The 14,892-nt window shown below is 34.0% G+C and overlaps 1 protein-coding gene across 1 annotated transcript in view; it reads left to right on the top strand.

Moving 5' to 3' along the window:
• Nucleotides 1-1,884, top strand: part of LOC121727035 (acid sphingomyelinase-like phosphodiesterase 3a) — an 87,980-nt gene extending 86,096 nt beyond the window's left edge. The window contains exons 9-10 of the mRNA XM_042114714.1: nucleotides 1,112-1,314; nucleotides 1,400-1,884. Of these exons, the coding sequence (XP_041970648.1) occupies nucleotides 1,112-1,314; nucleotides 1,400-1,637 (441 nt within the window). The 3' untranslated portion in view covers nucleotides 1,638-1,884. The remainder of the gene's footprint in view (nucleotides 1-1,111; nucleotides 1,315-1,399) is intronic.
• The last annotated feature ends 13,008 nt before the right edge of the window (nucleotides 1,885-14,892 follow it).

The following is a 14,892-nucleotide window of genomic DNA, read 5'->3' as shown; positions in this document are numbered from 1 at the left end:
TGTTATTTTCACAAATCAACAGTAAGGTTTATTTGTCATTCCTTTGCTGTAAACGTACTGTAGGTGGTAAGGTGCCAACATAGTATATACCTTGCCTAGTTTATAACTTTAACAATTTGTCTGTTCCGAACCCTGGTAGATTTATATTAAACCACGTATAAGATAAAATATTAAACAAAATAACGAAAAAGAAATTAAAAGTTAATGAAAATAAAATATAATCGTATAAATAAATACAATAAAATTTCCATCAAGGCCGATGAATATCGAAGAGTAAGTAAATAGGATACATTTATAAATGGGTCATCATTATAATATTCTGTACGAAATATACGTATCGATAATCTTTTAATCGAGGTTAAATATATTAAATACGAGTACGTTTGATGTTATATGTAAATGGCCTCAATATTAACCTACAATTTGTGATTGAATATCAAAATTTCAAATTTAATACGAGTTAAATAACATAGAGTAAGGAAATTTTGTATTTCTTTATTTGCATAATATTACGCTTTTATAAACTTGCGGGGCTAAAATGGTCACATTTAGCAATTCCTCTCAATCAATTCAGCAAATGAATTGTCAAAACTGTCAAACTGACAAATGTCAAATTAGTACGAATTACTACAGTGCGACAAGGTTAAATATGAACGTGGGCGGTGGCGCTGCTCGTAAAGGAGAACTGTCAAAAATGACGTTTTTGTAATGATGGAGCGTTAGTTCCTTTTTTCGACACGTTCATTTAAAGACTTTTCGAGTTGTAGACATGAATTGCAAGCAGACTTGCATTTTGCGATTTAAAAAAAATGAATCATATTATGATTGTTAGTGTGATTCTCCAAAGCGACCATTTTAACCCCGCTGTCGTTGCGATGTGAGGCGTGAAGTAAACATAATATTTATTCGATATTTATTCGAAGTAAACATATTATTTTTCATAATATAATGCTCGTATGAATATTGCGTTACAAATCGTTAAAAAACTGGCGTGCGAATGTCAATTCCAATGGTAAAATATTTCGATTGATTCACCCCGTTATTTTAACCAAAAATCTAAAATCTAAATTCATAGCTGCATTGATGTATTCATATTTATGCAAATCACCAGGTATTGGATTACACACAATTCTATTTGGACTTGGCTGCGGCGAACCGCGCGGGTGCTACCACGGCCACGGGCGGAGCGGAGTGGGTAGCGGAATACAACCTCACGCAGTACTACGGCCTTCGAGATGTATCAGCGGAATCGCTACATAACCTCGCTGATAAACTTCGAATAGGCATGCCTCATGAAATGACTAGCTTTTACAAGTAAGTGTTGAAAACTCTTTTTTTTTTAATAAAAGTAGACGTACTCATATTTTGTAAGCATTTGTGATATATTTTTATTTTTTAGGTATCTTCGAGCGTATAGTGTGAAGCATGATAATACTGACAGCTGTGATGGAGCTTGCGCGCACCAGCATTTCTGCGCAATCACCTGCTTAGAGCACATTGCGTACCGGCAATGTGTAGAGGCCGCGGCTAGCGCCCTCGCCGCATCGGGACGCTCCGCCCCGCTGATCGCTCCGCTTATCAATATGATTCTCATCCTTATTACCTTTATTATGGTTAGTTACGTGGATTATAATTAAATGGCGAATTAGGGTAAGTGTGCTTAAAATATAATCATAAATGTTGTAACTTTTTTTACCTACGTAAAAGCTGGTGTGATACTACACGAAATATTTGAATTTTAAACATAAGTAACCTTGCTCGGTAAGACTTCATATTACATGTGTAAATTGCTCAGTTGGCGGAATGTGATACATTCATTGTAAGATGTACGTAATATTGTATCTTGTGTTGGTCCTCTCCTGTATTAAATAATATTGCTTAAGTAATTAATTTTGATTTTACTCATGAAGTTTTTGAACAATCATTATTCATTACATGTAATAATATGATAATATTATTATATATCGCATTTCATCTCGATCGAGAATAACTCACAATGGAGGTACATCCTTAGGCTCTCATAAATATTACCTGTTTTTTAAATAAAAAGTGTTAGAATGTTTATAAATGTGATAGTAAGAAATGTAACATAGATGGGGCGTAAAATTTTCCCATTTTTTTGAAATGTACTATAAATTTACTATAAAAATAATAAAATTATTTTGCTTCAGCATTTTGTTTTTAGGAATAAGGCCTATAGTCAAGTATTTAATATATTGTACATAGCTACTATTTCTTTCCACTTTATGACTGTTATTATTTAACTGATGAAAAAACCTAGACTTATGTAAAGTTTTTACAGTTATTTTAGAAAAATTAAATCGTAGGACATACTAATTGTACGTAGCTCCGTAGCAAGCTACGGCTCCGTAGCAAAGCTACGCAGTGCTACGAGATTGCTACGAAAGGAAGAATAGTCATCTCAATATGTTTTAAACTCACTATCAATTTAATATTCATTGTTAACATACATTTTATCAGACACTTTCTTAATATTTTTCGTTTACAATATTGTTATGTCCTTCTTGTTGCTATAAATAGTAGTCGCAATACATTGGCGTTTTGTTACCACGACTTACACAATTTAAAGGGCGCCATTAGCATTTTCTGGAACCATATTTTTGTCTCAGTTTCTCTTGTATAGTATGGTATTTCGATGGTATTCAGCAACGATTCTAAAGGAGTGAAGTGCGGACAGACACAAATACTTTTACCGCACTGCGTAGAACGCGACTGTATTTGAATTAATGATCTCTTCACTTGCTTTTATACAGTTTTTAATTGAGATTTAACTTGAACAATGTATGAATCTGAAAACACAAACACCAAGTGTTTCGAAGGTAACAAAGAAATATCTTTCTTCTCATAGTATTCAAATCGATAAACACCTCCAAAAAATTGTAGAATACTTTCAATGGACATCGTTAATGAATTTCTAAAAATTGTAAATAATGTACATTAGATTTCAGGATTTGTAAAGAGGAACAACTAGATCTTAAGATAGATTTAGTGAATTGTCAAAATATTTCTAATATTTAAGGTAATCGAACAAAATCAGAAGTAACCACTCCACGTTTGAGTAATACCAGTTTGAATAAGTATCATAATATATTATATTCTATTAAATATTTAAAAAAAAAGTCCATGGCGTGATGGACTACAATTATTATTAAAATTAATGATATTATTTAAATTATCCTTAGTGCGAAAAACCATACAAAGATAGCAAAAAAAGGATGTGGGCGCAGAGCCCATAGACGGCCCTAAATTAATAAAAAAAACCAGTTTGAAGGATTATACAAATAAAAAACACACGAAAACTTAAATGATACCTAAAACGAATATCGTTCGATCTGCGGGGCTAAAATGGTCACATTTAGCAATTCCTCCCAATAAATTCAGCAAATGAATTGTCACAACTGTCAAAATGACAAATGTCAAATAAGTACGAATTACTAGATATGAATTGCAAGCAGACTTGTATTTTACGATTTTAAAAGAATGAATCATAGTATGATTCATAATATGATTCTCCAAAGTGACCATTTTAGCCCCCTGTTCAAGCATATCATCACTTTTGGTTGGAGATCTCTCTTATGGGCTGCGAGCCGCTCCACAATATAATATGTAATTAATTTCACATATTCGACCGTCTTGAACGTGAAGTTGTAACTACTTACGGCCGTTCCCAATATTTGATCTATCTCTGGTTTTGCCCTACTAGAGATAGGAATAACTCACATTAGACATTAGAGACATATATTTTATGTCAATTGTGAGCTATTCCTATCTCTAGTAGGGCAAAACCAGAGATAGATCAAATATTGGGAACGACCGTTAAACGTTGTGTTATATGTAAAGCTTTGACATTATCCTATTAATAAAAATACATATTTACACAACGAACAAAGTCTGCTAGCCCTTATCTGGCATATGGGAAAATTGAAATGATAGACAAAGATAGTGAACCTTGAAAAGGTCTGATAGTTTTTATCTGGCATATTAAAAAAGTCAAATGACAGACTAGGGGTCTGTTTCACCAATTCCTGATAAGTGCCGGATAGTATATCCACAACTTAACTTGACAAATAAAGAATGGAGAAACAGGGCCTGTTTCACCACTTCCTGATAAGGCTATCCACCACTTAACTTGACAGTTGAAGTATGGAGAATCTGTCAAAAAAGCTGTGAATAGCCTATTCGGCACTTTATCAGAAAGTGGTGAAATAGGCCCTCAATCAAATAACTTGTGGATATCCTATCCGGCACTTTATCAGGAAGTGGTGAAACAGGCCCTAAGACACCAAACCTTGAATAGTAAGACACTGCGTAAATAAATTTATTAGTAAAGAAGTAAGAATATTTAATAAACCGCGATTAAGCTTGTAATAAGTATATTCTTAAGTTCCTGATCTCAGTCTACCTTTAATTTCTTAGCTAACAGAGCATTGAGTAATTTAAACTTAATTAAATTGTTTAAAAGTCGATACACAGAGCGATCTCTGTGTGCGGCCTAAATGCTATTTTTAGCCAATCGTAATGTAGATACTAATAGTCGTAATTAATTTGGCTTAAAGACTAGATATTGTGATCTTTTCTCGATGATATTAAAAATATTGCAACTGTGTTTCTCCAAATCGAAATTTGTTTTACACTATAAGTGTAGTGAGCATTGTTTTGTAATAAGTGTTCCGTATTTGGATGTTTTAATTTTTAATAAATAATTGTACTCGAGATTTTGCTTTTATTTTAATAACATTTAGGGTCTGTTTCACCACTTTCTGATAAGGCTATCCACCAATTAACTTGACAGATCAAGTATGGAGAATCTGTCAAAAAAGTTGTGAATAGCCTATTAGGCACTTGATCAGAAAGTGGTGAAACAGGCCCTTATTATAAAATTTGCTTGTATAAACTATCTGGTGAATACCAGTTTTGTCATGGCCCCTATATGACGAGCTCGGAGCAGTAGAGGCACCGATGGAACAGTCACAGCAGTTACATATTCTACAAATTACATGTTACACTATCTACGCTATAAAAGCATGCTTACTGCCGCAAATATTGGTAGGTAAATAGAACCAACATAAAAGACTAACCAAAAAGTGTCGAGTTACGAAGAAAATGAGCAAAATACGAACGACATCATAAAAGCATATCAGATGTTTCGTTAAAGTACAATATCGTATTTCCGCCGTAAACAGTCGAACGTCTGCCTCCATCACGAGACCACGTGTCGACTTTTGCGCTTTGCATAAATTTGCATCGAGATGTTCAGCTGTCGCTTACTATGCTGAACATGATATACCCCGGGACGTTTCAATGGTGGATTGCCCTTTTACGGAGGGAATTTTACGGATCATTTGCTGGGGGAATGTTTGTAATGCCGTTTCTCAAATTGAGCTTGTATAGTGTTTATCAAACACTAATGATATTGTTGGATTCATTGTTATTTTTCACCGACTTAAAAAAGGAGGTTATCGATTCGTCGCGTATGTATGTAATATTTCCAGAACTGTCCAGTTTTTGTATATGTTAATCTATAGCAGCTTTTGAACAAATGTGCCAAATTTCAAAAGTGTATGTTTGTATGTATGTATACAGCTGTATGTATGTATATATGTTTTTATGTTTGTGCACGCAATCTCCGGAACTGCAAATCCAATTTAAGTGATTATTTTTTGTTGTACTAGGTATTGTTCAACTTAGGCGATACTGCAAGTTTCATCAAAATCGGTTCAGTAGTTTTTGAGATAGGGAATTTTAATTCTTAATTACGTACAATTTGAAGTCAGTTTAATCTTGTTAAAATACTTTTATTATTAGATCATTGATTGATGATAACAAAAGTTATGAAAGACTATCAGCACGAAATGCTCTTTAAGGGTGCATTCAGACTTGAGCGTTTTCTGCACGCGTGGATTCAGCTGGCGGGTTTTCCTAAACGCTACAGAAAAAACCTGCACGTCTGCACACGCTGTAACTAGAGCTTAAGCTTTTTAATTAGCTAATCAGTAACAAGCTTAAGCAAGTCTTACGGTGCCAGTTAATTCAAATTATAATCTTATATATAAAAATAAGTCGGGTTTTCCTTCCTGACGCTATAACTCCAGAACGCACTAAACGATTTCCACGGTTTTGCATTCGTTGGAAAGGTCTCTGGCTCCGTGAGGTTTATAAAAAAATTCAGAAAAAACTTCAAAAGAAAAGCAGGAAAACAGGGAAAATCATTTTATGGCAAAACAACATTTTCCATGCCAATTGGCAAACTTGATTATCATTTTAAAAATTAAGACCTAGGTGGGGTACTAATTAATCTTAACATAATAATTTTATCTAAACATCAGCTCTATGAGAACCTTAAACCTTGGCGAGTCGCCAAGATATTTGCTAGCGAAATAAACGCCTTCATAAAATACTACGCCCCTTAAGATAAGTAAATAGAACAGAATTATATTCAATATTTTACTGAAAAGGATGACCTTATTTAGTAAAGCTGAGCTATGTTGGAGAGGTCACGTAACTTCTTTCAAGTATCTTTTACATTTTGTATGACGAGTTTCGAATTAATCCCAGCTTATAACGCAAGTAATGAGTTGCAAGATGTAAGAAATAATACAGCGTTTTTTATGTTGATAATGAGCATCGACAATCGAAAGAAACAGTGGAAAATACTGAAAAAATCGTAACAACGAATATGAATATTATGTTCGGTAGAAAATAGATCTAAAATATAATGCTTGCTTACACAATATAGTACATTAATTCATTATTTACATAGTACACAAAACAAAGGTTTTTTTTTGTTTTTATAGAAACGAAAAACGTAAAATGTAACGGTAACAAAATTGAGTTCCAAAAATCCACCCCAACATACATACAGAGCAAGTTAAATAAAAGCTTATAAAATAATATAAGATTTTATTTTACAAACAATATTTCGCGAAGCCGCATCGAAATAAATCGAGTTTACTGCGAAAGGTGGGAACGACAAAAATCGTGGTTTTATCGCAGTTTGATATTTGTACGTAATTGCTGGCCGCTGGCACAAAAACCGGAAATCGCAGGCAATAATTGCCAACACGGAGCAAGGAAATATTAATGCGAAATGTTTTTGCTCTCTTTATGTTATGTTTTTGTGTTGGGTATTGCTCATACGTCGCTTAGGGGTTATATCAAAAATAAATTGTTAAGATGATTCCAGAGACTTCGTTCCTGCAGTCATTCGTTTATTGCTGAACAATATCGCTGTAACAATAATTTTCGTGTGTCTGTCCAGAACGGATCGTATATATAAAATTCTTGTGTCACAATGTTAGTTACCGTACATCTCCGAAATGACTTTACTGATTTTTAGCAAATTTTATATGCATATTCAGTAGGTCTGAGAATCGGCTACTGGGTACTTTTTATGTTGATAAATGCATTTTTTGAATAAATAATGGTAAATTATTACAACTTGAGACTGACAGCGACCATTGTTTATGCAACGGGATAGCAGCGATGGACGTTGCCATGGTGACATTATTATTTAGTCACTTCAATAAAATAATATGGACGAAATACTTTATATGGCGAAACAATATTTGCCGGGACAGCCAGTAATATTGTAAAATCCAAAAATACCATAATTTTAATTCCACTTTACTAAGCTTTACACAATATTGCGACCATACACTTACAATATTAAATGAAATACAAGTAGTACATAACAGCACCCTCTTTATCAAAACTGTCCTATCAAAAGCTGACAGGTCCCAGACCAGTAACTATTAAGAGGAAAATATTGCTGTAATAATTTTTTTGTCCCGTATTGAAACCTGATATTCATTTATTATACCTACAGTATATTACATCAAGTACAAGTGAAATCTAACTTGTTTAGTTAATATTGTAATTTAAAACATTGATTGATTGAAGATTGGGTCAAAGTCCCGTCAAAGATTTTAGATATTGTTATGTTTGAATTAAGTACTTTAATAACTAATGTTAATATTATCTTTAATTGCAAATTGTTAGTTGTTTACACAACGTAATATTAATTCATGATAATTATTTCACCTGATCCCATAATATCTAATCGTGATATAATTTCTGCAACACACATAGAAGTCAAAATATTATTGTTATGCAGGCAATACTGTGGCTCCAGCACTAAAAGTAAAGCCTTATTTTTACCGACAGTGTACACCAGTTACCATAAACTCTTGCTGTCATAATTTCGGTCCATAAACTGTATATCTTATACACAAAAGGTGAAACAACAAAGGCCAGCTCTTTTGTGTGTTCACGCAATAAAGCAACATACACTCTGTTCTCTCAAAACTTGGCAAGATTCAATTAAGTCATGGTAGTTCTTTGCCAATAAAAACTATGGCGCAATAAATCACAAACTAAGCTAAATACCCATTTTTTTTAGTAAGTCTAACTTACTCTAAGTTTCCAAGTAGGTAAATAAAAATAGTAACTTAAGAGTACGTGGCAGGCAAGGCAAAAAATTAAATAAATAGGAAACAAAGGTTTACTAGTTATTTAATTTTTGTCCTGTCGATTATTTGTTTAGGCAAGTTCATGAATTCCATGACAAATCAGTCTTGCATTTTTTTAATGAAATCCAACTTATTATCGTTATATTAATTACTGCTAATTGTTATGACCTCATGTAAGTGACAATGTATTTTTAAGAATAATAAAGATATTTATATCAAACTTCTGAAAATAACTTTTGACTTCACTATCATATATTAAAATAAAATAAAATAAAATAAAATAAAATAAAATAAAATAAAATAAAATAAAATAAAATAAAATAAAATAAAATAAAATAAAATAAAATAAAATAAAATAAAATTTATTAGACACTACATAAAATCAAGTGAGGTGAAGACTATCATATAATAATTCTTACCAAAAACACAATATTAATCCTTCTAACGAGAGTACAGAAACCCGGCACTGCTCTATGAAAATATATTGCGCAATACTCCTAAAATCCTTATAAGCAATATCCCATATCAAAGGCGACGAGATAATCTTTTTTCTTGCATTAATGGATTCTTCGTGTCTTGCTCACTCGGTAAATGTGACAAGCTTCGGAGTAAAATTCAGGGATATTACCTTAAACGTGAGGGACTATTAAATTACGATGCGTAAATATACGCATCAATATCACGAAGATTCCAATATTCCAGGAAAAATCTTTTTACCGAGCTACAATATAAATAAAATACAATTGTAAGTGTTTACAATCAAATCACGGTAGTAACTTTTTTATGGAAACAGTTTATGGAAATTTTGATAATAGTGTTGACGTAACTTGTCAAAATGAATACAATATTGGTACCAAAAATAGTAATAGGCACAGACCAAGTGTCTGTGAAAATGGAAGTGAGGGTAGAGACTAGATAAGTAGAATCTACGTATTACGAAGTAGATGGCCTCTATACCGCTAGTGGGTAGATTGTACCTCAAACACAGGTAGTCGGGACTCCGGAGTCATAAGTACCATCGACGAAATTCATTCATAGGCAGTTGACGGACCCGTGTAATTTGGTTACGTTGAAATTGACGCAAACCGACTAAATGACGTTGGTCCGCCATCTGTCTAATATTAATACATGCTGAGTAGTGAGATGTGTCTGCTGAAGCCACAGAAAGCACATAAGTCAATTCGTTCCCATGGACTACAGACCTTATTATTATATTGCATATAGACCTATCCATACTTGCTTAATACTAACTGTGCCTCGCGGTGTTACCCGCAGTTTACTGTTTAAGTGACATAATATAATAAAATACTATGAAAAGTACCAATAATAGAGTCAAAATGGTTTATGGTAGTGATGATAATGATGATGATGTATATATTTAGCATAGTAGCATTATATGCTTTCCGATCTTAAAACAAAGTCAAAACTCCCAAACTTGTATCTATAAAGAGACAGAGTTTAATTAAAATCAGTTCAGTAGTTTTTGCGTGAAAGAGTAACAAACATCCATACATACATCCAAACTTTAGCCTATATAATATTAGTAGGATTTTAAGGCGAAAGTGTGTCTGCCTGTCTGTTACCTCTTCACGCCCAAGCCACTGACCCGATTAAACTGAAGTTTGGAATTCAGATACTTTGAGTCCCGGGAAAGGACATAGGATACTTTTTATCCCACAAAAATGTACGATTCCAGAATGATTTTGGCGCAACAGAGTTGCGGGCGTCATCTAGATAATAACACATATTTTTTAAGCGATGCGGATGTCAATAAAGTCGTCGCAGTATTCAATATTTTAGACACACAAGAAATAAACATTTCTTATGAAATGTCACTCCGTTTGCGTCAAGCATATTATTGTGGCTTGACCTATTTTTTCCTTACCAAAGGTCAGAGTGGAGTGTTAAATAACTCTCTTACGACTTCTTGAATATTAAACGTTATAGTACGGGAGCCCTAGAACATTTTTTTTATTACTATCAAGCAAATTTTTTGGAAGTAGCTTCATTTTGATAAGACGAACAACATTTTTATCTCCGAAAAATCTTTAAATCGGTAGCTAATAGAAATAGAAAAGATTTCATACTTTGATTTGATGGTCCAAAAATATGGATTGTTTTATTTGTAGGACAATGTTACTCTTCTATACATACATATTATAAAACAAAGTCGCTTTTTACTCTGTCTCTAAGCATGTCTAAAGTGTCAAAAACCGTTGAAATCGAAAATCGAAATCGATATCAGTTTCGGGAGTAAGGCACCTGTTTCGGGAGTAAGGCCCCTGGAAACAAAGCGCTAAGAGGGTAATGCGGTACGTGCTAAGCTAGCAGTAGTAACGTGTGTCTTGTGTAATATTATACGAACCATTAATTATTGTAATCGCTTTTGACCCCGTGTTCATATTATGGAATAATTTTTGAGTTTAAAACAACTTCACATAAACAAGACTTCGTCGCATATTTTGAGACCTGCGAGATATTAATCAGTGCTTTAAAATTTAATAAACACACTGCACCCAAGTAAAGCTTGCTGGGTAACTCCTTAAATAATAATTATGAAGCTGAAGATAATGTTCGTTATTTTGTTTGTTTCTTTGATTGCGTTAATCTCAGAAGCTACTGGGTGGAGCTGTAAAATTATTTTTGTGCTGAATGGACCATTTATCGAGGAAAGCTTTTGCCTATGTAACATAATGGACAAATGTGACCAATATGGAGCGAAGAATCAAAGTAACTAGATCGTTTTTTTATGAATTTCGGCAAGGATATTATAGAGTATTATAAAGCCAAACGAGCGTAATTTTGTGTGTCGTGAACCGCAGAATTTCGGTCCCGTAAATTATTTTTCATACTAAAAATGACTCACAAAATTACACTCGTGTGAATGAAGTAGGAGTTTTCTATGAAACTGAATGCAGCAGGATTTCTGCCGACCGAAATTCTGCGACTCACAAAATTGCGCTCGTTTGGCCTCACCCTAAGGAAAGGGCATAGGCTACTTTTTTTGCTGGAAAATGTACGCTTCCCGCGAATCACCTTATTTACGCGGGCGAAGTCACGATGAACTTCTAGTATTTAATAAACAGTTTCTCTATCAAAAGAATACTTATAGCATCGGAGACAAAAAAACGACAACTCATCAATCGTAATGGAGGGAAGGGCGCGTCGGAGGTTTTGTGCGGGCAGTAGCGGGCCGTGAGCCGCCAAATGGGCACTGATAATGAGGGGCGTGACGCTGATTCACCAAACTCGCATGATAATAATATAAGAATTATGTCTCCATAATTTACGAATAATATAATGAAAGTAAGGCGTTTATGGTTGTAGTAAGTTTTACAGTGTTTTTAGAACACTGTTTTAAAGCATATGAATAAAACGACAACGAATAAAGTTTCGCCGAGTGAGTGAGTTTACCAGAGGCCCAATCTTCTACCCTTTTCCCTTCCCTACCCTCCCCTATTACCCTATTCCCTCTTAAAAGGCTGGCAACGCACCTGCAGCTCTTCTGATGCTGCGAGTGTCCATGGGCGACGGAAGTTGCTTTCCATCAGGAGGTGACCCGTTTGCTCGTTTGCCCCCTTATTTCTTAGAAAAAATTAAAAAAAAAGATAAAATGGTTTCAAGGCTAATAAGCGAGTTCGTTTAAATTTGTATCAAAAATTGTTTTTTTACATAGCGTGCAAACACTACTCTACATAACAGAAAACATTCACATAAATTTTATCCATCAATACAATACATATAAATGGTTGTAGTTTTCACCAAAAAAAATAAGAATACAAGAAAAGTTACGCTATGCAAGTTACTTACATAGCATTATGATATTTTCCTAAGCTGCCCAAACATCATAAAATGTAGGATTATCTCGAGGTTTCTTATTCGTGGGAGAGCCATGCTTCGGCACGAATGGGCCGGCTCGACCGGAGAAATACCACGTTCTCACAGAAAACCGGCGTGAAACAACTCTAGCGCTGTGTTTCGCCGAGTGAGTGAGTTTACCCTATTCCCTTCCCTACCCTCCCCTATTAGTTATTACCATATTCCCTCTTAAAAGGCTGGAAACGCACCTGCAGCTCTTCTGATGCTGCGAGTGTCCATGGGTGACGGAAGTTGCTTTCCATCAGGTGACCCGTTTGCTCGTTTGCCCCCTTATTTCATAAAAAAAAGGTAAAGGTAAGACTCTTTCAGCTTTATATTATGCCTCTATAATGTTGCTTCTACATTCAGTATGAATGAACTCCATCACACTATCTATGCAAAATCTCTAATGGAGTGGATTATGCGGTAATGCACGTTCCACATCTATCGCCTAAAACACGATTTCGAGCGATCGCTCGAACAAATATTATCGCACGAGTTCCGGGTTTAACCCGAGATATTTAATGGGAGAATAATATTCTAACTGTTCATTAATTTGAGGTCATAGGTGTTATGTTAAACTTTGTCGAACGAAAAATTTATTTAACAAGAATTAAATTATTTTTTTCATCCGAAAATTATAATTTATATTGTAATTTGTAAGTACCTATGTATTTTAATTTTTTCATTAAATGTGTGGTTATAGTAGCTCAGTGGCTATTATAATAATTAATATCATACTGTTCAGTAACAAAGGCACTCAAAGACTTTTAAATTTAATCTGGATTTTGAAGAAAATGTATGGAGGATTTATTAGTATCTTCAAATTAAAGTAAGTTTATTAAATCTTTCTGTAAGTTCGTAAGTGTTTTCCTCAATCATTATGGTCGCTTAGACGAATGGATACAGACCGATCCGACTAGAGGCCAAAACAACGACTTTGAATAAAAAAGCATCATTAAGTGCCTTTGAATACTTAACGATACTTTTTCCAATACAAAGAATAAAGTAAAATACCTTTTAGATTTGCATTTATTTTGACTACCCTTTTCATTCGTAAGTTTAGAAGGTCCATCAAAATTATTAGATAAACATCTTTAGATGGGATCCTCGCACATATTGTGTACCTTTTGAATATTACTTTTGTAAGTATCTTATATTGTTTCACATTAATTTGATTCATTTTTACTGTGACTTAGAATTAAGTAGACTACTTTACCTGTGTTCTTACGGAGTCAACAAAATATAGTCATTAGTCGTCAAAAATGTTACACTTTTCAATTTCATTCCCAAATATTATAACATCGAAGAAGTAATAAAATAGGAACAGTATAACTTATTTGAAATTTGACGTGGGAGAGCCATGCTTCGGCACGAATAGGCCGGCTCGACCGGAGAAATACCACGGTCTCACAGAAAACCGGCGTGAAACAGCGCTTGCGCTGTGTTTCGCCGAGTGAGTGAGTTTACCAGAGGCCCAATCCCCTACCCTATTCCCTTCCCTACCCTCCCCTATTCCCTTCCCTACCCTCCCCTATTATCCTATTCCCTCTTAAAAGGCCGGCAGCGCACCTGCAGCTCTTCTGATGCTGCTAGTGTCCATGGGCGTTAGAAGTTGCTTTCCATCAGGTGACCCGTTTGCTCGTTGGCCCCCTTATTTAATAAAAAAATTTAATAAATACAGAAAAAATCTAAGAACGAAACTCATTTAACGCAAGCTGTAGTGTGCGATGACCGTTAGATTTATAACAAAGTTCCATCAATCTTGTTCACAGAGACAACAAAGTTGGGGACATTTTTAATAAAAAAAACATCCCTCTAAAACATTCTTTATTCTTATCTTAATAGGGCAACTTTAGCTGCAGTGTGGTTGGGCACACGTGCCAAATCATATCAAGCGAAAAATATTAAAAATGAACTTTACAACCTGATACAAAAGTCCATTTTTCCTCAATCATACTAGCCATACATCCTAAGAACGTTTATTAGCAGTTAGGATTAAGTCTCGCTGCAGCCAACTGTGTTAGTACGAGTAGGTATACGGAATAAACTTTTGGTTATTTACTTAAATATGTAACCCCCGATTTTTCATCACTAAATATAGGAATAATTTAGCTATAATTGACCACTAACCGCAGTACACAGAGACAATTAAGATTAACCTTCAATTTAATGAAGAGTTTGACAGATAATGTATGGGGTTTATGTCAAAATTTTGAATTAATTAGAATTAAGTAATTAATGTTCCACTTTGAGTGCGGCAGCTAGACCACTTAGTAATTTTCTGAGGTAGGGGAAAGTATCCTCGTTTCTTATTTTTAGATGACGCTTTATACATATCCGGACAACAAAATTTTTTGTAACTTGAATATTTTATGTGAATGCAAACATAATATATTAATATTAACCTGATGACGATTATAAAAATATTTAAATATCTAATACTAAACTGACTCTATAATATAATATATGACTCATATAAAATAGACTCTTGTAGAATATAAATTCTTTCCTTTCAAAGAGCCTTCCAAAATAAAAATCGTAA

Source organism: Aricia agestis, chromosome 5 (genome assembly GCF_905147365.1).
Source record: "Aricia agestis chromosome 5, ilAriAges1.1, whole genome shotgun sequence".
NCBI lineage: Eukaryota > Metazoa > Arthropoda > Insecta > Lepidoptera > Lycaenidae > Aricia > Aricia agestis.
Note: the sequence above shows the minus strand (reverse complement) of the source record. Positions and strands in the feature narration are given on the sequence as shown.